At 36.5% G+C, this 25,786-nt stretch overlaps 1 protein-coding gene across 7 annotated transcripts in view; it reads left to right on the top strand.

Annotated features, from left to right (window-relative positions):
* LOC131669817 (nuclear factor 1 X-type) overlaps positions 1-21,226 on the top strand; it is a 60,506-nt gene extending 39,280 nt beyond the window's left edge. For 3 of the 7 annotated variants that reach the window (XM_058944972.1, XM_058944978.1, XM_058944976.1), the window contains 8 exons: positions 2,402-2,455; positions 3,212-3,310; positions 4,558-4,698; positions 5,849-6,004; positions 11,949-12,148; positions 12,766-13,161; positions 13,920-14,154; positions 14,564-21,226. In XM_058944972.1, the coding sequence (XP_058800955.1) occupies positions 2,402-2,455; positions 3,212-3,310; positions 4,558-4,698; positions 5,849-6,004; positions 11,949-12,148; positions 12,766-13,161; positions 13,920-14,154; positions 14,564-14,763 (1,481 nt within the window). In that variant the 3' untranslated portion in view covers positions 14,764-21,226. The remainder of the gene's footprint in view (positions 1-2,401; positions 2,456-3,211; positions 3,311-4,557; positions 4,699-5,848; positions 6,005-11,948; positions 12,149-12,765; positions 13,162-13,919; positions 14,155-14,563) is intronic. The other 4 variants (XM_058944979.1, XM_058944975.1, XM_058944974.1 and 1 more) reach the window with 4 other exon arrangements.
* Positions 21,227-25,786: the final 4,560 nt, after the last annotated feature.

Raw genomic sequence — 25,786 nt, 5'->3', positions numbered from 1 at the left:
CGGGAACAATTATAGCCAGTTAGATGTTTCAATTATGCGCAAGAAGAAGGTTATGAAAAAGGACATGACGATATGCGATGTACATTAGAAGATTTAAAGGTAGTTTTAAAAAACGTGACTGAAACAAAGGATTTATCAAGTGGAGTTTAGTAGTAAATAAAAATAAAAAATTCGATGTATTGATCTTTCTGAACCAATGGTTATTTTTGTGAGCAACTTTTTTCGGGTATTAGAAAGAAGTTGAAAATTCTTTTTAAAAATTCATCAAGGTCGACGAAACGTCAAGCTAGCCTCATTTGTCCTAAAACCATAACGAGTTATAAGTAAAGTATGGTCAGAAAATTAACCAATTTTATGACAATTCATCCCGAAGTCAAATTACGTGCTTTAGTATTTTCGTGCACTTCTGTATTGGTAGTTGCGCAATCAACGATATTTTTTCGCAACATACATACAACTCCACCGTGCGCTGTCTTCCTTTTCTTTTATTGTTTAAAATTAGTCTTCGCTTTACGAGTTTTTACCTCCATCAAAAGAATGCATAGAGACGATCATCTATGTGCACAAGGGCAAAAGCGTCGAGAGATTAATATATTTACACTGAAAATAATAATAATAGCCGCACGCGTGTCTGTATTTCTCTGATGTTAGAAAGCTATCGTATTAAAGTTCATTTTGTAGACGACAGTAGAAGGGAGAAAAACGCAATGATGCTGTTTTATTGAAGGTTGTATCCTTCGCTTTGCACTCCGAAGGTTGGATTCTACTCGAGAGAATTTAGATGGTTTTTTTCGTAAGTTGGCCTTGAGATTATATTTCGGTTCTGAAAATTCTTCGAAATGAATTTCCCTTCATAACATTTTAGCGGAAGGTTAAAATATGAAAATGTTGTACATAAATAATTTTCGAATTCGACGATGACAATAAAGTTTTAGCAAAAAAATATGAAATCTACGTCTTTTCTTCGGAATCCAAGAATAAAATTGAAAAATATAAATATAGTCAGACGATGCATGTAATTTGCTTGTTTGGGAAAATTCTTGGAAAATTATTCTTTTTATGAAAGTGTTTTACATTCGATTATAGCCAGCCATAAATTATAATCAATCATTCAACTCTCTTGCTCCGTGTCCCACGTTATAACTTTAATGACCAAAGTTTTACGTAATTAACTAGAAATAAAGTGAATTCGCAATGAATCAACTAGGACAATTGCAACTTTTACGAACGCGAGTTTTTCATTTTCACGCTAATTTTCATCGATGCCTTCGCGTAAAACACATTTTTCGAGAGCTTCCATTCTGATAGAAAGCGCTTAATATTTCATTCCGCGCGCCAGTGTATATGCAACTGCAGTGGATGCTTCATTTCTTTTCCCAACTACATTCATCATCTTTTGTTTTCTTCAGTTGCAAGTGTGCGTCGAAGGTTGCGACTATATAGCTCAGTGAGCTAAATTCATATAAGACATTATTCAAATTCATCTTAATGTGTCAAATCTGATTATCAACAATCGTTGGTTTAACGATCCGTCATCGATTCTCATTAAAAATTTCAATAAGGCTCAAAATCACGGTTACACCTCTGAAAGAAAAACAACGCACGAACGCACGTGTGATATGAACGTTGAATGCGGCGATGAAAATCAAAGGCGCGTCACGTCTGCTCGAACGGCACGCGCGTATAGTCGGCCCGTTTTATTTATAGAGAAAGAGAGTCGCGAAGAGAGAGAGAGAGAGAGAGAGAGAGAGAGAGAGAGAGAGAGGCGCGGCTTATATACGCAAACATTTCCATCCGCGTGTCGCCAGAAAAGAGGGACGTACGTTTTATGTTATACGCGGCAGGTGTGTAAATTATTTTACTTGTTTTTCTCGAGTAAGTAATCGGCTCATTCTTTTTCCAGGAAATTAAATATTGTTAATATTATTGCATGGTTCGATTTTTCGACTCCTTTGTTATCTTACAGATCATATCGAATGTTTTATTGTCATCATATTTTACTGTTGGATTATGTTCGTATTCTCTTGCAACAAATTTATCTTAATAAGAATAGTTTAACTATCTACATAAAAGCTAATTTTGAGTTCAAACAATATACTATTTGATTCATTGCAATATATTATAATTCATCTTCAGATTTGACCACTGGGTAGCGTATCTCATAATTATGTTAAAAGTGGAAAACATGTAACAAATTAATATGAAGATGTGCACAGAGTAACCATCGACATATATAGAATCATACTTTAAAAATATTCTGAATTTCAATTTGACTGTACTAATTTGCAGTTAAGTGGGAGCTACAAAATAAATCATGATAAATTTAGCTGGTTTCGGTCTTATCATTCGTATTAGTCTTTTAGCGCGACCAATGATGCTTATCCTACTATTCTGATTTCAGAAGTCCTAAACGGCATCTGCAATGCGACGAAAGAGGAAGAAAGGCGGCGAAAAGGTAAGAGCTTTTGATTAACAAGAGTTGACAGAACAAATCATATTAATAATTTATGAATATCATATTTTTTTATCTTTCTAATTATTTTTTATTGTTACCTATTCTTATTCACTTCACAATCAATATTCTGTTTTGTAAATTAAACATATCTTCAACTAATACGACGAAAAATGTATATACAGATAGTTATTTCTTCTTTTATTAAATACGTTTCTATTTTTACAAATATTCATAATACTTTTAGATTCACGTAGATATTTACATAAGTGGAGAGCTCTGGACATTGAGTACACTGTAAAAGATGGCGCTTCGTAATATTTTTTTTTAACAGCAATCATTAAATAGGTTGAAACGTATGAGCTTCATTTGAAAATTTGGTATATCATCAAGATTTTGTACAGCAATTCAAAGCAATATTCTGTGCAGCCATGCAAAGTTGTATTCCACTTTACTATTTAAAATTTTCAAATCGAATCTTAAGAAAAAGAATTACTGATCATAAGCGTTGTTCAATGTGTATCACGACCGATCACCATACATAAAAAAAATCTCTGTCTTCCTCTATAAAATATGACGTGAAATCAATCGAGCATTAGTAGACTGTACGCTGAAAAAGCATATCGCCTGAAGCTAGAACGGCGCATCTGCTCCGTATACGATCTTATCTGAATCCCCAGAGCCGCGAGTAGGAAACTAAAAGGAAGGGGGAAGGAAGGAAGCGATCGTTTATCGATTATCGATTGTATTTGTTCTCAGGTTCGAGTTACCACGAACTATATAACGGTGTCGTGTGCAACGACACTATCCTCGCGACCGGCGTCTTCAGCTCCAAGGAGCTCTGGATGCTTTCAAAAGGTACGACCACGAATAAAAAAAGACTATCTCTGACAAAAAAAAAAGAAAAACACGTCTCTCTATCTGCTCTTCTCTGTCTCTTTTTCTTATCTCTCACTCACTCGAGTCTCTTTCTCTCTTTGAGTGCCGCGAGGATTTGACTTTCAACGCGTGTCTATAACGCCGTCGGTTAGAAAACGCGACTCGGCTGACAATACTATTTCTATCGTAATCTCTGTACGACGGCTTTTCGTAAACGCAAATAAATTTTTTTTCTGAGAGCAGTTTTTTGCTTAGAAATTAGATTGTACTTCCTGGCATGCGGATGCTTTCGAAAGGTAGTGCAGGATTTTTCTTACCTTTTGAAAGCATCCTTGGTCTACCCAACAATGGAAAATTTTACGATATGTTACTTTTTTCTTAAAATTCACGAATTTGTTGCAGCTTATTTTGTCGAGTTGTACTTGTATTATTTTTAGTTGGAGCTTAAATTGAACACAGTTTGATGCAGTCATGGTAACATACTCTAAAATTATTCGATTGAATTTATGACTTTCATCTCATAAGTAGATTAGATCGACTTTGGTCAGACATTCCTTATAGATACTCTATAGTATAACATGCAACTCGTTCGTAGTTCGTTTACCTTCGAGTTTGCTTAATTCTACAAATGGATTTTGATTTGATCCATCGCCAATATTTTAATATAGCAGTCAACATTTTTGAACGACGAGTAAATCATAAAAGCTGTCGCTTCGTAAATTATTCGAAAAACTTCAATGGCAATCGATAATAACGTTGGAACAGCAATATCATATGCTACCTAAATACTTTTGTGCGAGTGTGCATGTTAGTATACTGTCTATTTCTCAAACGCATTAAACAGAATTCGCAACAAGGTATCATCAGTTTGCAAAACAAACCAGGCGTCGATGACAGCTACCGCCTAAATCTTTTATCGCAGCCTTAACAAGACGCGCAAGCTCAACCGACGCGCATGGATAATTCAGCGGTATGTACGCGTTAAATAGAGCAATAGGCCGAGTCTGTTTATCTGGAATGCGAGCGTTCTCTCGAAAGAATATCGCCGATTACAAATCTACGAATTTTGTCTTTTTGCGAATTATAGGCAGAAAAAAAATAAATGGTATATTCCAGCGCGACAAAGATTGTTAACAAAGAGGAGACAGATATAGAGAAGACGATGTGCGTACGCCGACGACGACGATAATGATGATGCTAAAAAGCACGTGTGCGCTCTGTTTCAGCGTCCATACTGCATGACCTCAGCGACATGCAGCCTCAAATAAACGCGATCAAAATAGAGCACCCGCCGTACTACTGCAGCAGCTACACGCCACCGTCAGCAGCGAGCGCCGCTGAGCACCAACAGCCTGCGGCCAGCTTCAGTAAGTTCTTCCCCGACCCACACCCTTTGCCTTTTTTGCTCTCTCGCTTAATTGCTTGGCAATTATGCTGTGATAAGGTTAAGCTGGGAGCACTTTATGTTGCTGATTATTTGCTGCCCCCCCCCCTCCCTTCCCTCCCCTTTCCGCTTTTTTTTTGGGAGCGGGATAGGTGCGAGTATATATATATATATATATATATTAAACGCTGATTGTGGCTGGTGCGATGGTTTAATGAAGGTTGGGAGGCATTTAAGCGACTGAATAATTTTTGATGGAATTGGTTGGGTAGGCATTTTCTTTCCTTCATTTTTGTTTTATATTTTCGTAGGTGTACTTTGAGATATATATAACGGCGAACTGTAAAATATTAAAAATAAATAGATAGACAACACTACTATATTTAAAAATTAATGAGTAACAACAGCTGCCCGACATGAAAATAGCATCAAAGTGATTTAACAAAGACCATAAAATAGAGTTACATACCGCAAGCTTGTGCTCGCTCAGACGAGGCTATTGGTTGAACTTAACTGGCTACATGTCGACGAGCATTATTTAATAAAAAAAAAATTAGTTGGAAAAGAATACAATCTAATTACAATTCGACGAAAACTAAACAGAAACTTTTAAGGCGTGTGTTTCGTTTTTGATTTATTTTAAGCTTGCGCATTTGATGATTTATACTCGTAGTTTTGGAAGCTTAACGGCGCGTTGCAAAGGCTGTGAGCATGCGAGAAATGCTATTTGCGTGTCGACGCTAAAGGTTTTCCGTGCGGACTTTTTTTGCGTCTTATCTTTTCAGCGACGAATTCATGTGTGTGCTTGAATTTTTGATGATTATATTACCATGACGAATTTTGTTGGTTTGAATACCTTCTGTAGCTTTATTGAATTATACTTGTTATAAATCCTTTTCTTTATTGAAACTACTGACGAACAATAAGAAAATTATTAGTCAAAGATTTATATGCAACATAAAACATTATTGACGTCAGTTTCCGAAAATTTATAAATTATAACGGATGACAAACGGTTGTTTTTGATTTCTGAAGATTCAATGACTCTTTATGAAAAGCTCCAAGATCAATTGTTAAAAGTGTTTGACTATGCCATCTGGGTAATGAAGCAATGAATAAAAATTATTTTGCAGGTCCACCGCCGGTGCACCAGCTAATCCGTAACGACAAGACTGACAAGGCGACGCCTGTGTCGAGCGCGCCGACCTTCTCGCCGGTACTACGACCTGAGGATGCGGCAGTAGCCAATTCCGGCAATCGCTCCATGGACTCGCCTCACTCGCAAACGGGTAGGCATGATTTTTTCCTTCTTCTTTTATTTGTTTTCTTCCCCGACGTTTTCAAGCTGCAGCGAGGATGAAAGAAAACACGTCGAACACCAGAAAGAGCTTTGGACACTTGCCCGCCGTTACACGCTAAAAAAGCTCGAAAATATTTTGCTCCGTGCGCGTGCGCCGCTTTCACAGATTTTTCTTTCTCTGATCATCATTATTATGTCGATGTTTTCAGTTCCAGCTGTTGGACCGGTACTTTGGTACTACATCGTAATTAGGAGACTTGCTTTCTTAATCGTTGTTTTCGACCAAGGTAGATTCACTTGTCAGGTTAGAGAAAAGTTTTTTCAAGCATTAGAGATATTCTTTGATGATTAGAGAAAGGAGTTTTTTTTGAATAGCGAACAAAATATTTTTTCTTCTGAATAATCTAATGACTCTTGCGCGACAAGTCTGGATTTGATTAGCATTTTATGAATGTAGACGAACCATCGGAAATCAACGGATATATCGTGTCAAATAGTGTTTCCCGCCCATCAGATATTTGATAATAGTTTCAACTTTTGAAAGGATCGTATCAGCTGAAAGTCAAAAGTGGGATTTCGCAAGTACATACATAGTCGAAAAGCCAATAGAAGGTAACGATCGGTGGTACCGGCAATTTAGCGAAATGTCCCAACTTGCAATTAAACTATGTAGTACATATTCGTGAAGAGCGAAGGAATCCTCATCAGCGCGCCGCAGGCTTAAAGCTGTGAAATTTCGCGAAAATTTCTCATCCTATACCCTTTCTCTACACACATACTCTCGGTTGTTATACACCTCAAACTCACACCCACGCACGCACACACACACACACACACACACACACACATATCCTCCACTTCGTTCGTTCTCTTTTTTCTCTCGCGCGCACAGGCTCATCTGGCGGGCAGTCGTCCAATTTTTGTACTCGTCTCAGTTTGAAACGCATTTGGTAAACTTTGTCGCGGGAGAATGCATTTTCGCTTCCTGCATTCGAGAGAAGGACTTTAGAAAAAAAAAGCTAGCGAGCGAGAGAAAGAGGGAATAAATAAGTTTTCCTATTTCAGAGACGAGGCCAAGTGTGCCGGGGTACAAATCACTTCAACGAATCCCTGGCAATTCGGGTCAACTCGATTAAAGCTCTTCTCCCTCTCTCTCTTTCTCTCTCTCTCTCTCTCTCGTTTACGCTCGCGCGCGACAATGGAATACCTCGAATATTTGCCAGGCGCCGACAATTTGCCGATCGATAATCGCCGAGAGATAATCGAAAACTTATTTCGCGCTCACGCGATCGTTGCATTCCTTGCTCTAGCTTTCGTCTCGGGCAATTTTTTTTTTCGGCAGAAGTTGTTTTTCTCGACTAATTAATTGGCCAGAATGCCATGTGGCCCAGTCAAAAGGCGGTCATATGCGTAATAAAGTGTGTAAAACATTTAGATGAGACCGACGAAAGATCTTTCTGTGTGTGCACTTTTTGCTGCCTTATCATCGTTTAAGGTTTAGGAATGTTTCTTATAAAAACAAGGGAAAGGAAGTAACGAACAAAATGGACTTCGAAGACCACCTCTTTGTTTTCGAGTGACTAATATGACGAATTACGCGTAATCTCTGTTTCAGTCTGAGCCTGAGCGTAGAGAGAATCTCGCTATGTCAACTATAAGGTACTTTAATTGTGACTGGTTATGATGTTATCACCTATATATATTATCTATGTATCTATCGATATTTGCATATACCTCTCTATGTCTATATATATATATTTATATACGTGTACACGACTATATATACATTATATTTATATATTGTACACACTGGTTATGTGTTTATACAAAGCGCGTTGATATAAATGTGACTTTATTATATATATACGTGCGAAGGTATGGAACTCATGACAAATTATTTTCTCATATCCTCAAGCACGAATAACGATGTATCATCCGAGCAAAGAAAAAATATCAAGAGGATATTTTTCCTTTGTACAAATATTTTATAATCGATGTTTATACCGAAAAAACTGGATTTAATGACAAACAATTATGTGCACGATACCCTCTCAGGTCTCTCTTTTATGTAAGTGTCCAGCCCACATACCTTCTTCTATAAAACGAGTACGGGTAGTCGAAGCACGACAACTAATACGACTACTACAATTGCTTTTTCAAGCCCATGTCGTTGCATACAATGAATATATTTTTTGATGATAGAAGCTCTCCCTTGTAAAAACAGCTTGTCTCTGTCGCGCTTTTGATGATGTTTATTATCACGATGTCCGTGTGTTTCTTTATTTCTCCTCTTTCTATGTTCTCTGTCATTTACTCTACTGTCAGTGTATCTATTAAATATTTCGAAAATATTTATACTGTATAACATTGTTCTTTGTATGTCTGTACTATGTATTACAGCTATACTCAACAACTTGCATAGAGTGTAAAAAAAATCTTTCTTTTTCTTGCACTTAAAACACGTACTTATATTTCATAACTCACGCGTTTCACATATTAAAATTGACACAATGGTAAAATTTTAAATCCTAAGTATATGTTAGACATTTTCAATTCCAAGGGACAGATACTCCAATAATATTTCAAAAATAAATTTTTACAAGCATCAGAAATTAACCCACGAAAAGAAAAAAAAACAAAAACAAGAAAACAAAACCTAAAATTAAAACAAGCACACTAGTCAATATTCCAATATACGTGTCAATAGTAATCGTGACAATGTTGCTGCTCTGTCTGTGCATATATTAAAGCCTGCCCGAGCCAAGAACATGAGAGCGGTTCGTCGTCGTGACGTGGCCAGCAGCAAGTAGGTGATGACGGTGGTGGCATAGCAAAAGATCACGACGAGCCAATGCCTGAATCGCCACCCGTCACCCGTAGGTTTTCTCCTAACTCTCACTGTCTTTGTCGTCTTTCTCTCTCTAACTTTTTTATATCTCTGTATATCTTATGTATTGACTATCTGTATATCTTGCTCACAATAACCAGACACCAAACTAGAAAAATTCGCGGAGAGACATTTTTTACGGTCCTCTTCTGCAGATCAAATCGGTTCTGTGATAATTGTCCGAAGCTGAATAAAAAAATATCTCTCCGCATTACACCATATAAACACCCACTGTCTTTGCTCGTTTAGCCGCCTGCAGCTCTCTTACTCTCTATGTGCACGATTGTTGGCGCGATGCTATCGTTACCTTTTAGAGTCCTGGGGCCTCTCTGTGTGACAAGTGTATACGTGCGCTCGTTAGTTTTCCGACCAAAACTCAAACCTTGCACCCTCCACCTACGTCTGCTGTTTAACAACACGCGGTTTTAGGGGAGAGCGAGAAGTAAAACCACGTTAGGCTTCTCTCTGATAAGGAAGCGACATTACGGGCAGAGCTAGAGAGAGAGAGAGAGAGAGAGGACGCCTCCAAGGGAGGGATTAGACGGGCGCGCCGCGAGACTTTAGACGCTATATAAGCCATGCGCAAGAGGGGAAACTATACTCTCTCTCTCTCTCTCTCTCTCTCACTCTTTGCTCCATGAGTTTTGCGAGGCAAAGGATTAGCCGTTAATTCTTTGAGGCCTGTTTTGGTCTTTTCTGATCGCCTTGTTCGAATTTAGAGTACACGCCAAGTTTTGTAGCAGATAACTAGCTCCGGGACTGTGCCATTTGTTTTCTGGATAATGCCGATTTCGGACGGGATAATCACATGCAAATGATACATTTGCTTTTTCTTTGTAATCTAAATGGATTTGTCTTACCAATCATATAGTACACTTAGCTTGTGAGAATTAGAGGATGAAAAAAGAATGATTAGTAATGTCGGGAATGCACAAATAATCAGTGTGCAACCCATTGTCGTCATCGTGATTTGGTAAGCCACTCATAGATGTGCCCTAGATCTGTACCTCTGTTTTATTACATACGTGCATCGATATTACAATATTTACGTAAATGTTCACCCGATCTAGACCTATTCTATTATCTATATACTTTGAAAATGATCTTTCACTATTATCTGAAACTGTGCTTCAAACGTCTGACAGCTTCAAAGCAAATTGATGAATTACAATACCAATTGACATTTGAGGCAAAGTTGCCGATAAAAGAAGCAAACTCACTGATGCACACCATTGATATCTTCTAATTTATCTTTCACTCACTATTTTCACGGTTCTATGCTATCTACGGCTATGTCGATTGCTGGATGGTTATAATTCTATATATCTCTTTAAAATCACGACTTTGTCTTTCTCTAATAGCTATATACTGAAACAAGTAACAATCATGACATTATATCTGAACTACTGCTCAAATACATATACTGCTCCGTATGATACCACCCCTTCTACAATACATGTAAATATCTTGACTATATATTGTTGTTGCGATGTTAGTTTTGATGTTTACACATATATATCTATCACTATATATACATATATCACTATTGATGTTGATGTTTTGATGTTTATACCTTGATGTTTGATGTGGACATGTTTATTAATCGATGTTACCTTGCTGTTTGATGTTTGTCGTTGCACTATCCATCCCCACAAATAACAGCTGAACGAACGCTCCCGCAAAAGCTGTGTCGCGCAGCGCAACAGCTCTGCCGCTTGTTCAACACACACGCAACATTTTTTCTTTTATTTCTGATTGGAAAATCGAGCAGAGTACGCATATTGCATACGGACATTTTTCACTCTTCGATCTAGGTAGAAAGGAAGAAGAGAAAAAAGAAAAAAAGGTTTTGATTAATACATTGCGATGCGCACTCGCAAGCGTATACACGCGTACTCTTTTTTTTTGTTGTTGTTAACCAGGCAGCCAAAGTCTCTCACGCTTGGAGTAGTGCGCCGCGCGCCCTGTATATTTACATATATGTATCGTCTATATGTATTATGCATCGCGTACAAGCTTACATATCATGCATATGTATCTACTTTTGCCGTATAACTCGTGTGTGCTCGCTGCCTCGTGCTGCCACTAAAACCACCCCCTAATAACGATAACGCCTCCCCCCCCTCCCCCCACCCTCTTTCTCTCTTTCTGTACTCGTCTCTCGCTATTTTTCTTGTCTGTGTTTTTATTATTATTACTGTTTCTCTCGTTCGTCGGTGAATTCGCTCTCCGTAGCTTTATACCGTGTATGGCCGTTATACGTATTTCAAACGTGGTCAAATTTGCTAATGTGCCTTGTACATGCAGATGGCGTTTCATCTCTTTTAAGTACATTATCTTTTCTTTTAATTACAATCGGGACAATTACCTGATTACCATACGGCTGATGTATGATCTGATCTATTTATTCTTTACAACGTACGTTATTTTACATTCTTTTTTTCTTCATACGCAATTATTTCAATTTTACGCTAATTTGTTTTTTCATTTTATGAGGTCACATAAAAAATCTTCATCGCATCTGCGTATCAGACAATCTCGTAATTACAGTTGTCAGATTTCGTCGGCAAACGCAATAAAACCGCACACACTTAGCCGCGTTATAGTCTTCAAGCCATCATCAATTAACACACCAAGCTAAATTGGCTAAGTACATCGTGGAAGCATCCAGCAGGCTCGTATTATAGAATGTACGAGCTATGTAGAGAGAGAGCGCACAGTGCACAGCGACATAACCTCAACGGCAAGCGATAAACTTTAAGACTTTAATACCACGAGCGCGCGCGCGGGCGAGCGACGAACAAATGACGCGTGCTGCCTCTCGTTTACGCCTAAAAACACATATATACCCACACGACGTTTACGTACACCTACACATATACGCACACGCATTTATATATCTCTTTCTCTGAATGTATATGCGAAGGGGGTGGTTTTTGCGGGGTGGTAGTGTATGTATTACATATTTATCTACTTCTTCCTCCCTTCAAAGGTGTTTGAATTGACTGGAACAAGCATTGACGCGGGCTGTACATCGATGTTTCAGGCTTGCATTCGCCACACGAAGGTTTAGCTGGTGGTTCTGGACAGAGTATGTCAAGTCTTGCCTATTATCAGCCTGAACATCCAGGTGCGGCTGGTAGTGCTGGCGGTGTGGTCAAGTATCCGGAGAATGGCCACGACACCCTCTCAGACTTTGTGACGTTTGTCTGCCAAGAGGCCGAGAATACACAGCAACTACCCCAGGTAGCTTCCGCGTCTGATTTGAGATTGATTGAGCTGATCGTTGGTGTCGCTGCTCGCTCTGCTGAGTTGCTGGCTTTTGATGTTGTCCATCTATTAGAGCTTTAGAGGATACATACTATTATATGTGTTAGCTGTCATGGGTGTTTTACGGTATACCACGGTGCTGTTAGAAAAATATTATTTCTCATCGATAATACTTAAGAGATACATAGTTTTTTTACAAAGTCAATGAATACGATTTAAACGTTGTACGGGTGATCTTTTCGAAAGCTCCAGGCAACGTTTAGTCCAGATCTGATACACGATTGGACCTGAAGCCTAAGTAAGTAATTGTATCTCTAGAGAATATTATGAAATGAACGAACATAACAAGCCATAAGTTCTTCAACGAGCAGAATCATCAACGATATAGACGTCTCACATTGCTGAGACGACCATAGTCCATTCGCTCCAGATTGATTTCCTTCCTGATTCAAGTCGCACAGTAAAATTAAGTGATAAAATGTACGAAATACTAGATTAAATATCTGTAATTGACATAAATAAAGAATCGATTTGCGGGCGAGTGGACTAATGGGAGGGCCGTCGATGGTTGATCGGTGGCGTGCAATTTCCAGGCGCAACTCGGTGTCCCGCGGACTGCTGGGGTGCAAAAGTTCTCACAGTATTATCCGAGCTCGATGTTACCACCACCACCGCCAGCGCCAATGGCAAGGCCGGTGGCAATCATCAGGTCGACAGGTGAACTTAGCGCCACCAGTGCTGGTAGTGCCAATAATTCGCCATCGAATTCAGCAGCTTCACCTGGTGGTGCTGATCCAGCGGATCTTGCCTCGAGCGCGCAAGATCAAATGGCTGCAGCTGCTGCTGCTGCTGCGGCTGGTCTCGTTGGTTCCACTTGTCAAACGGCTGTCGATCCAAGTGGAAGGAAGAGTCCTACTAGGATTCTTGTCACTGCGCCTCACACGAGTCGAGAATACAGCTTTGCGCATTTTCACACGCAACCTGGTCAGGTAGGTTGATTTATGAATGTACTTGTTGCTTGGATAAAAAGGCATCGGATAATTTATTGGTTTCACGAAGAGTTTTCAAAATAGCGACATTGTTGAATTTATTACACCTGAAAAATAAAGCAGTTCATTTCAAATGATGTGTAGGAAAAATTGATCAAAAATCGTAAAACAATATTTTCAAAGATGATAAATTTATCCAGACACTCGTAAATTCATCTTTGAATACAATCTTCTTGTAAAAGTAATCAAATTTTAAGAAAATTCATATAGAAAGCCACAGCAATAGTGCAAAATACATCTTAGTTGAAAATAGGAAAATGTTCTCTCAACGTCAAGAGCAAAACTTTAAATAGGAGTTTCAAAGTATTTAGCGTAATGTACCTTGCTAAGCTGAAACGCGGTTAAAGTAGCTTAAACGATAATTGATACGTCCACGACAAAATCCCTGTCACTTGAAGTCGTAACTAAATTTCAGTTTATAAATATACATAAAATCAGTTATTTATATAATATATAAATAATATTTTTATTTACACGACTTTTGAATGGATTTTTGGTGATTAATGAAGGCTTATCAAAACCATTCAATGCAGAACTTTTTAAACGTATATTAATTTTATATTTTTGAAATGGTTAATTTTCAGAGGATAGTTACCAAACATCTTTGCTAGTCGAAAACGTATTCTGTCTCGACAAAAAAAAAGCGTCGTAATAGTCACAAAAGCACAAACAAATCATGAAATTTACTTTTTTTACAGCAAATATTTACTTATCCAACAATCAGCTCGATGTCGGGTGTGATCTCGCCAACAAATCTGTCATTATTCTCATCATCGGTTGCGGTAAGTCGGCCAGTGGCGACACAAAGGTCAGTCTCGAGTATGCCATCACGTTGGAATACAGCGCCTTTCATCAACCTCGAGGATGATTACAATATGATTGCACCGATTATCGCAGGCACCGCTAGCGAACCGCCCACTTCTATAGAAGAAGGTAAGAGGCGAATTCGCTCATGAATTATTCAAGCTGATATTGGATTTTTTTTCTGGAGATCGAAAAATATCGAAGCCGCGTTCAAGCCGTAAATATCGGCGGATGAGAACGTTTTTTTTTTCTTAGTTACGGTAGCAAAGGGATTTGGGTAATTGAGAAATTGAGGGTCGGCTCGCCGACGGGTTCGGGTTGGCGGTTTAAGGCTATCCTTACGAGAAATTGTAGTTTAACTCGACTTTATGGTAAATTATGTTAAAGAGATAACTTGTAATGGACATAATGGTGATTGTTCGATAACTTAGAATTGTATTTATGAAATAAATGAGGTTCAAGTACTTTCTTAAAAGTTACTCATACGGTAATTGATCATTTTCTATCGTTATGAGTGAAGCTTCAATTTTATTTGTAGAGCGATACTTCCATCCCGTCCATACGAGCAGCGTCGTTGACAAGAATGGTAACGGTTTGATAAGTGCAGACATGGGTGTAGGTAGTGATCCAACAACGCACCATCATCACCAACAACAACAGCAACAACAACAACAGCAGCAGCAGCTGCAACAGCAAGTTATGCAAGACAAACTTGGTAGGCCAAAGTCTCCTCCGTGACACTGGAGGAACGTCAGCTACGTGCGACCATGTGACAGCCCAAGGCATTGCTGCTTGGCCCGATAGACGACAAAGAAAAATGCACTTTGTATACAAATTATAAAAAAAATATGCTTCCAGCCGCCGCAGTACGGCTGTTGTATAGGTTGTGGACGTTGTAGATGCAAACCCTCTGGTCCCTCGGCCCTAGACCTACTTTTTCTTTTTTTTTTCTTCGAAATAACGAGGTTCTTGCATGAATAAAGCTTCTTATCGAGAACGAGAATTGTCTGTATTATACACTAACGCGTAGAGTTTTTCGTAGATATTTACACAATTTCGTACCGCTGTGCCAAAAAATATTGAACCTTTTTCTATACGACGATAAGCAACGATGATATAATAAGACTTTATGATGATTTTTTCGAAGACAACTCGTTTGAAACTCGAGGAAGAATGCTTTGTTCACGAAGATGCTGGTAATCGTAATAAATTTTCTCGCTTTCGCGCCAACTTTTTTTTTAATACGGTAACCGCAGAGTCTTGACGTGTTGTACAGTCTTCCAAGCCTCTAAAAAAACTCTCGCATGGCTTCACGTTATTTAACAAGCTTCACGTTAATTTTGCAAAAAACTTTTGTTCATTTTACGAAATGAAATAGAGAATTCATAATTTGCACAATTTGTAAGACAATGACGTAATTGTGTTCACATGTTGCAGTGCTGTTGCGAATCTAAAAACAAATTATAACGATATAATATACATGGCAGTATTTTGCCCCTCGAAAGTCAATATAAATAATTGTAATAATGCAAAGTTTTATTATTATAATCGAGGCGTTATTGTATAGTCACAAGTGCGAGATGTAAAATGAAAAAAATGATGAAAAAAAAACACATGATAACAAGACGTCAGTATTGCCTAACTAATGTATCGTAGTGAATTTTTTCATTTTGTCGCCGAACGAGATGATATATTTTGTACGATAGATAATTAACTTAGAATGGGAGCTATTATACCATTCGAATGGCGATTACGCACGCCAAATATAAAAGTCGATTCGTGCTGAACTAAACTAGGCATTTTTTTGGCGCATGACACGCAGGGCAGAGGAATCGTATGGGGGTGATGAGTACTATTTTGCTGATGTCATGGAAACTCATAGATACTAACATTTTTTTTTAATTGAAATTCAGTGAATCAATTACCGCATTTGCTGAAAATATTGGCGAATGAAAAAAGAAACTATGAAACTTCCGATGGTACTCAGTTTTGGCGATAACGAAGATTAAGTAGTCGATTATACGCCTAAATGCTCGCAGGCTAGTGCTAACACTAGTTGAGACTAGTGCAAACTAGTCAACAGAGGCTGCTAGTTAGAAAAAAGAAAAATAGTAATAATGAAATCAACTCGTAGCTAAAGAAGTGTTTTTGTTGTTTTTTCCTCGAGAAAACGGATGATCACGATGATTGAACAATGTGATCGACTAACTGAGATGCACGATCGACCGATTTATATAGTGAATATAATAATAATAATAATAATAATAATAATAATAATAATAATAATAATAATAATAAGATCGTGTTCGACGACTTAATAAGCAATTTAGTTTTACAAAACGAAGTTATACGATTTACCTTTTATCCTAAATGCTTCCAGCGGCTGTCGATAATGCGATTTAAAAAGAAAATACTCGCACAACATAATTAAAAATGCGTTTATTAGCCGCACGGTGAAAATAATATGTTTGATATTCGAAGCAAGTTACTTATTATTTATATAAACGATTTTATGAGTTTTGCGATTTTGTCGTAGTTTTTTGAGCGTTGACAAACAACAAAAAGTAATGGTTGCACAAAATACAAGTTATATTACCCTTTTTCCTCCCACATCACCACCCAAGTTACCTGTCCGAGGACGCGTTGTTCTTTCGATTCGTTTTATTTAAGTGTAGAAATGAAAAAATGAGTTTTATATATAGTATACATACGTTGTTTATTATTATTATGAGATATTTTAATTGATATTATTACCGCTATATACGTTTATTTTTATTTACATAGGCAATCAACCGAACACTCTTGTATAATTTTAATCGTATAATTAGTTTATCCGTATTGTATTATAATTTATGGTTTAACTTAAACTTCGTTAGCTTGGTTTGTTCAATTAACGGAGATACAATTGTTATGATTCGACGACGAAACCATTTCATCGTTCAATAGATTGTTAAATTTGACTTTTTTTCTTGGATTTTTGATTTATTTCTTACCTTTTTCTTTTCAACGGTAAGAGTTTTTTATTTCTTTCACCTTCACTAACAAGTTGATATTGACAGTCGTTCTTTCATAAAACTCACTACAATATCGCTCAAATCATGTAACATTCAGATAAGATGCTTCCGCAAAATCAGTGACGGCAGTCGTATAAGCAAATAGACATGGAATTTTGGTTCCTCACATCTTGTGATTGACTTAAATATAGAGCCAAGCATTATTATTTTTGCTTATTTTTGACCATCGCAAAAACTACTCATAAAAGAAGAAAACGAGGCAATGGCAGCAAGCGATGTGACGCCAATAGTGATGTAAGTTTTGTTAGGTATACAAGGTGCTAAATTATGTACTGTCAAACTGCTACTGCCTGTGGTCACTCGCTTATACGATAATGCTAAGTCTTATTACTAACGCTACTACATCTTGTACTATTCTAGAATAATCTATAAGCTTTAATCCCATTGTTACAAAACATCGCTACTGACAAAAGTGTCGTGATTGGCCTCTTCTTTTCTTCGATGAAAAACGCAATGATCATTGGAACGAATAATTGAGTTTGGTGAGAGTTGCGTTTACATGACACTTTTGTCAATGAAGGAATATTGAAACTACCACCATCACCACCACCGCTATACTAACTCAACAATTGTTATCGCTATTTCAGTTATTAACTATTTATTATCAAATAACACGTTGTAATCAAAAATGCAATTAAATGGAAATTGCTGAAGCTCCTATATACATATACTCAAATGCTATTTAAAAAAAACTGCTGCAATTGCAATTATCACTACACAAAATGAAAAATAACTACATACGCTAGTAATCATAAATTTATCGACTGCTATATATAAAATATATACTTTCTTAACGCATAGTTTATGAAAAATAATGTACATAAATAATTTTTGAAAGAAAATGAAGAAATTTGTAATATTAAGTAGTGAAAGTCGACGAAAAACGAAAATTTCGTTTGATGCACGGAATAAATATATAAATATATTTATGACTTCGTTCATGCGATGTATACAAATGAGATTCGACTTAAAAACGGAGATTATATACATGATAATATATATACGAGTTTATAATGCAGCAGAGAGGATTTAGAGTATACTTATAAGTTTTTTTTTCTATAGGTAATGTAGTAGATAAAAAAAAATTTTAAATGCCAAGCAGCTATGGTGAGATATTTTTTATTTAAAGAAGTAATGAGGTGACGCTGTTTTTGTTGTATCAAAACCAGGATTGTTTATACGTCTTAATAAAACAGGGTGGTCCGGGTTTCGCGTTAATCGATAATAATTGTAGTGATTAATAATAGGAATGCTAACTATTTGTTCTTCCATTTGATATAACTTATATATATTTTTTGCTTGATATTAGTTATTGTTGATACATATACTAGTAGTGCAAAATAGAAGTATTTTATAGACAGACGCTTTTGAAAAGAAAATTGTGCCTTTCATTTTACAATTTTATTTATTATGAATGATTTTTGTACAATACTTGATTATTTTAACTTTCGATAAGTTTTTAAGTAAAGGATACTAATTCAATGATAATGGTTATGAATTTTATAAATATCTTTACCAGTTTTTATTTCTTCATTCAATTAGAGATTTTGCTTTTGCAATACATTTCATAAACATTTGGAGGTAACTTTGTAAAATACATTTGTAGAAGATTAAATTTTTACTTAAATTTTACATTTCGCATGCGAAAAAAAAAATTCAAAAAGGCTGAAAGTATCCAATTTTCAGATAAGTTACAATGTCAACGACAACCGTGTCAACTCGAGAAACGAGAAGTGTTTTTTTCTTTTCTGTTTTTTATTGTTAGAGTAAGGATTTAGGCATTTGAAACTGTAAAGGTAGCTGCAAGTTGTTTTTTTCTTCAAAATTCACATTAAAATTAAAGCAAATACACATTGAACCAACGAATAACCCCAAAATTCAAAAGAGAGCTACAACTAAAATCCTTTGAAAGACATTTTGTATAGCATCTCGAGCTGCCTTGAACCGAAAGTGCATTAAAAATAAACGTTCGCTCGACAGGTCGAGAGTGAGTGATGACATGAAAGCATTCTCGATCAGATCGACGACACGAGGGTTTTTTCTACGTAAAAAAAGTAGTTTCACGTATAGACGGGCAAGTTAATTGAACTAAATAATACGGCCAATGTAGATTGTTAATGTGGCTAAGAGTATAAACAGTTGCGTAGATGAACTTTGGATCGTGCTTTCATTCAACGACAACTTTTTGTAGAATTTTCATAATTTGTATCTCCGATAATAATCAAATTTACGTAACTTTTATCTAATCATGAGCGAATACGTCAAAATGTGTCAAATCTCGATGAGACTTGTTTCCGCCCAATTGAACTTGTTCGATGGATTGGACAATATACTGAGATCCGAAAAAAAATAATGCAAGATTGAATTTAAGCACGTTTCAATATTTTGATAAATAACGTAGTAAACGTAGGTAGTTAGCATCAGTCCCGGGCCACCTTAATGCAAAAAGAGAACCTAACATAAAATAAATGTATACATATACACATGACACAACTCTAAAATATGTATTTACAAAAGAAACTGCAAAAACCGAAGCCAAGTTGACTGACTTGGGAGTAAAGCGAATGCAAAAACATTGAGGAAAATAAATACACATCGGAGTAAGATGATTCGATTGTGATTACGTGTACATAAATAAGGATATTACACTTTTCAAATTTGTTATCAGACAGAAGGATAAATGCTTTTCATTCGGATTTCGCTCCAAGATTTTGATAGTATATTATATATTGAATTTAAAAAATGAAGAAAAATCGTCCCTGCAGTCGGAAAAAACAGTCAGATTATTATAAATAAATTAACCATATGAACAAGTAGTGAGAAACTTAATCATGCAAGCAATTATACGTAAAATAATGTAGGTCAATGCATTCTTTTTGGCCATATTCGTCATTTTTTTCTCAAATAAAATCCAAGAATGACGGTAGCGTAGCAAAAGAAAGCTTTGATTTGGAGCAAACAATAAAAATGTTTTATAAAGAAAATCGAATTCGAGTGGCCAAAATCTGTGCATTTACCTAAGAAGCAGAAGTAGATTTAAGAGAAAAGTAATGTTAACTAACGAAATTAAATGAGAGATTTGGAAAGGGTGCATATGCGAGTAAATTTCATAAAATTCTTAAAATTACAACAACAATAATATTTATAACGACATTAAAAACTGTAAAAGAAAAGGTAAAGTAACAAGAATAAACTAATAGTACGATTACTGCGTTATATTATATACAATTAAGACATTATATACATATAATGAAAAAATTAAACTTGAAACAGTGATATATTTATCGAATATTTATTGAGCAATAAAGATTAACGATAATAAAATATAAAACTAGGATACGAGTAGTGAAATTGTACAAAGCATTATGAAGTGATTGGAAAAGATGCAGTTAAAGTAAATCGAACAAAAGAAAAAAATTGCAATAACATGAAGCTCAATAACATGAACATAGAAATATGAGCAATAATGATGAAACTAATTACACTGAGCATAAAAAGTCATTTTTTTGAGACTTTCAATGGTCTTATATTTATAGAAATGTAAGAAGCGTGAGCAGCATAACGACAGTTATGTTTACAAATCTTTTTGACTCAAAAATAAATCTGTTACTAAACGAAATAAGTTACGATACGAAGCAGAGTCCTAAATGCAGTTGGCGCTTAAAAAATGCAACACATATAAAAATGATACCTTGTCGCTCAGTTACCCTAGGATAAGGGTTATGTATATCAGGGATTAGTCTAATTAGCACAAAAATAAAAGACGATAAATCAAAGAAATAAATAAGCGCGGTACGAAAGGAGGAATATTATAAATAGATAGGTAAGGAAAAAAAATGAAGATATGAAGGTGGTGATAGTGGTGGAAATGAGCTTAGTGATTAAGACGTAAAATACGATTATTGAGGCAAAATGAGAAATGGAAAGGGGACTGAGTAAAGATGTCAATGAAAATGAATCAAGTCCCCGTGGAAAATTGCAATATTAAGAGGCAAAGTGATAGCGGTTGCAAGTCCAAGAAATTGAAAGGGGGAATGATAATTTTTTATCACTTTACTGCGCCAACATTACATTATGTCCATATTGTCTCAATTAACAATTATGTATTATATATCCGACAATATTGATTATTAAAATTCTTAATACATAAATATCATGTTGCATTTGTTTATTAATTTTTCAACACTTGTCACTTATTTATTTACATTACTCAATACCAATTTATTTAAAAAAATAATACCCACGATTACTAGAAAAATAATGTAATTCTAGACAAATTAATGATATAAGTAGGTCTTAACTAAAAGCTCTATACTAGCAATCTTCTTAACAATTTATACGTTATAAGTTTAATTCAAGTCTGATGAAAGAATTGAAGAAGTTTGCATGAAAAATAAGATTTAAAAATAACATGATTTATTTTTCAAGAATATAGGAAAGTTATCCGATAAACCAAAACGGAATCTTTTCAACGAGCAAAATCACCAACGATGGTCATGTTTTTGAGACACATAGCTCAGCCATCTCGGATCGGTTTCCTTATTACAATCACCAGTCCTATTATCCTATATTGCTACCAGTGATGGTAGCAATTACTAGGATTTTTACCACTATATCACACATAAGTCGAAGATACACCTAAGCAACCTGGTCAAATTAGCGCATTTATATCTCTGAGAAAGACGCAAGTAAAAGTTTTTAGAAAAAATATAAATTTCAAGCTTATAGTTATTTATTCACACAAGATACAAAATCAATCGTCACGCCTCTCATATCCGACTTATTGTTGATGTGCATAAAAATAATCCTCTGGAGATTAAAAATAATAAATTTAAACAATTATTCATTAGTTTATAAAAAAAACTGTCAATGCACTGTGCTGGACATTGATTTTAACAAATTATAATTATTTTTTATTGTTTACTCGAAATTCTTAGTAACAATCATCGACATTAAATTTCATTATAATACTATATATGAGGGAGAGTGAGAAAGAGATAGAACGGTCGGTGTGGAAATCTGTCGGTACAGGAGAATCCTATTCTGCTAACAGCCCTTAAAATATCGATGGATGAAAAGCCTTTTCTTTATCGCGAAAGGATAAGTCAGTGTAAATTCAAAATTTATTATCGACAATATTTCTAGCATTATTTTATTAACTGTTTACATTCTATTTTTAACTTCGCTTTGAAGTATTATAATTTTGTGAAAATAAAAAATTCACTCTTGCAACGGCTGAAATACTTTTGGTACCATTTAAACAAAACATATTGTTTAAGCATGCCCAATCGATGCGATGACAAACACAAAATTCCTCATGATACGATTAGAGATAATCATAATAGTTAAAGGGGATATATATGTTTTCACTAAATATCGCAAACATTAGGCAGCGCATTAAGTCCTTGTATAAAGCTTACGGATATGCAGACCCACAAGTCCAACAAGAGTACATTTCAACGGAGAGGGATGATACGCGTGTTATTCCAAAATCAAATCGCTTTCCATTGGATTCAAAAGCGCGCAGCGTGCAGAACGCTTTGCTTTCATGTATACGTCTCAATTATCTTTATGCAAATTTACTTAGTTTTGCGCGAAAGGGAGAGAGAGGGAGAGAGGGAGAGAGAGAGAACCACCACGTCGTTGCGCGCGGCGATATATATACGCGGGGAAAGAGTATAAAGGCCTCGAGGCCCGTCAAGTGTACAAGATTATGGTTTACTCGTTATCCGGCCTGGTGGTAGCATAGTTGGGATTGATTTTGGGATGGAAATTGATTTTCAATGTTTGGTCAATTTGCGGTGGATTCCAAATGAGAATCAATCATCATTATCGATCGTAGCGGCTATATCCGCAGGTCAGGAGTCCCATGTGCGAATTTTCATTTCATCTACGCTCATTTGATTAAATGTACAAATATATTCCACGAATATGATAAATTTGTAAATTACACGAATATGTATTTGTAAATGAAATATGATTATTTTGATCAAAGTACATCATACCATATTACAACGATTTATCGCACATGCTCTTCATGCCAGAAGAATGCTTCTTCTATTTCTAATTTCTAAATGCAGCATACTTGAAAACTTTGACGTTCAATTTGTTGTCGCCAAAGGATAGAACATCAAACACATAATCCAGCCTCTGGACTCGTTGTCGAAGTGCCTGCACCAGTCGTCATCATCTGCGAGCGATAGGGCATCGGCGAGCGTATTCGAAAAAGGAAACGTAGATAGGAAACTTCAAGGAATGCAAATGAAAGTGGTCGCTGAGGGGCATCCCATTTGTCCTTTTCCGCTCATTGATCTTCTTATCCTCCTCTTATCCTACGGCAGTCGGGAGGCCCGTTTGTTTAATGCAAAAGCCTGCTGGCGCGCGCTCGTTATATCGGGAAAAAAGGCGCGAGAGACATTTCAAGTACGCCGCGTCCTTTGATCATCGGGCGTTCCGATGTCTGCGCGACTCCCCGTCGATCCGCCATGAATATGGAGAGAGCTCCATGTCGATATCTAACGTCGCCGCAACGCATGCCATATCTAATTGTCGCTTTCTCTCCGTTCGTACGAGTCCCTTTTTTTCATTCGACTGTTCCACGCGTGCACGACTCGATTCTCTCAGCGGTTTAGACGCCGTACATATCTGTTTAGTAGTTCAAATGAAAACTTCAGGGATAACGTTCTGTTCACGTAAAAAGAAAGCGAAACGGCTTCGTGCGGCGTACATGTAGCAAATGTTACAGTACAAACATGGATTTGCCAAACGTACTTTTATATTTTTACACAAAGCATCGGCAATCTGTGACCGAGCGAAATGTTTACCACACACCCCATCGTTCAAAGTGCGAGCGTTTGGTAATTATTCAACGAGTGACAGAAAACTCGCGACAGCTTTTCCAAGATAAGAATGCTCGACGTTGACGCGCTAACACTGGACAGCAGGCGTTCGTTTGACACGCAAATAACGAGATTTTGAACAAACAATCGCGGAGGAAAAATTTCATCGTGAAATATCTGCCTGCGCCTGTCGTTCATCCGCCGTGAGCTCCTATCGCACATGCATGACATTTTTCATGCCAACTTTCATGCTTCAACGTGATATCTGAAATTTCGTGGTTTTTTTCAATTGCGGCTCGCATCATGTTTATATATATTTTTTACACGTGAACTTCGACGTCAACTTTTTTATTTTTTTATTCATTAACAAAAGAAGTCGCCATAAAAAATTAAAGAAAATTAACGCTTTTTTCATTTTTTCGCATCAATACTAATACTGATTCAAAGAAACATTCGAAGATTTTTCTCTACTTCCACTATACCACAGCATCGACGCAAAGTATATTACGTAGCAATCAAAAGGGAATCAAAAGCACAGAGTTCCCGCAAGTTAGAGAGAGAGAAACAAAAAAGGCTTCTCTTTCTCTCTCCTTCAAACAATGGCTGACGGCAGTGCTTCATAAGGTAAACATCACGTACGCAGAGCGTTTGCGCTTTCTTTACGGACACTTGACTTGCGTGCGCGTGTGTGCATGTACATGCGAGGAGTATGCGGATTAAAATATATTGCTGGCCCTTTGCTGCGCAACTAAATTCAAGCCTTAGTTACCTGTGCTGATACCTTATTAATGTGTCTACCATCAAGACTGACAACATTTAATTATTGAGTTATTTTTCATCGCGTAAACGTATGCCTTTACGTCTACAACAATCAAAATAATATCGTCTTGTAACTTCGTCCAAGATGGCTGGGATATTTTTGAAGAATTCAAATGGCAGTCATGTACGAAATATTTGAATAAAACATAAAAATGCTAAATTCTTATCTCTTCAGGCAGCTGTTCAATGTCTTCTATAATGATATTTTATATATCTTTAATCTCGTAGTCTTGTCTACCTTCAAATTCTCGTACGATTTTATAAATTTCTTCTTAAATACATATTATCAGAATGCTTCACACCTTTGAGTAATTCAATTATTTATGGTAATGTTAGTGTTGAAGTGCTTTAATGAATATTCACTTGCTTGAATTTCTCGTCGACTATCATAACAATGAATTTTATAATTTAGTTGTTAGGTTTTATTTTAATTCGGCCAACTTTTAATATATACCCGATAATAAATGTTGCCAAGATATAAAACGTATATGAATTGCCAAAAGTGATAAGTACTTTTGGAAAAACGTCGTACTTTGTTCCGCAAACACTTCAGAAATTGTAAAGAATTATCCGAAAATTTGTAATCAACGCTTCTACGAGGGAATAAAAATGGTAACGGCCAAATATCATCCCTAAAAATTACCTAATTGGATATGCCGTCGAAACCGAAACGTAAAAACAAAAGCACAGGACGGAATCCAGCTCGAGAACGAGAAAAAAATTACGTTTATACAGGCATCATTGACGCACGCACGCGCGCTCGCGAATAAAGCTGTGGAGTGACGGGAGAGATGATGGGGGTGGTTGAAGATTCGACGGCGCAGATCAAAGCGAGAGGGTGACCGATGACGACTGCGCCTTGTCGTTAAGTTCAAGTGGTCGAAAGTGAAAGAGAAAGAGAGAGAGAGAGAGAGAGGGAAAAGAGTAGCGGTCTCATGCGTGAAACGATGCCACTGCAAACAATCACGATTTGTAACGAGATGCCGCCACGGGATTTTTCATGCGCCACTAGAGAATGAAAAAACAAAA

The sequence above is a fragment of the Phymastichus coffea genome, unplaced genomic scaffold (genome assembly GCF_024137745.1).
Source record: "Phymastichus coffea isolate CEN01 unplaced genomic scaffold, Cenicafe_Pcof_1.1 PCOF00097, whole genome shotgun sequence".
NCBI classification, from domain to species: domain Eukaryota; kingdom Metazoa; phylum Arthropoda; class Insecta; order Hymenoptera; family Eulophidae; genus Phymastichus; species Phymastichus coffea.
This window is presented reverse-complemented; position numbering and strand designations above follow the sequence as displayed.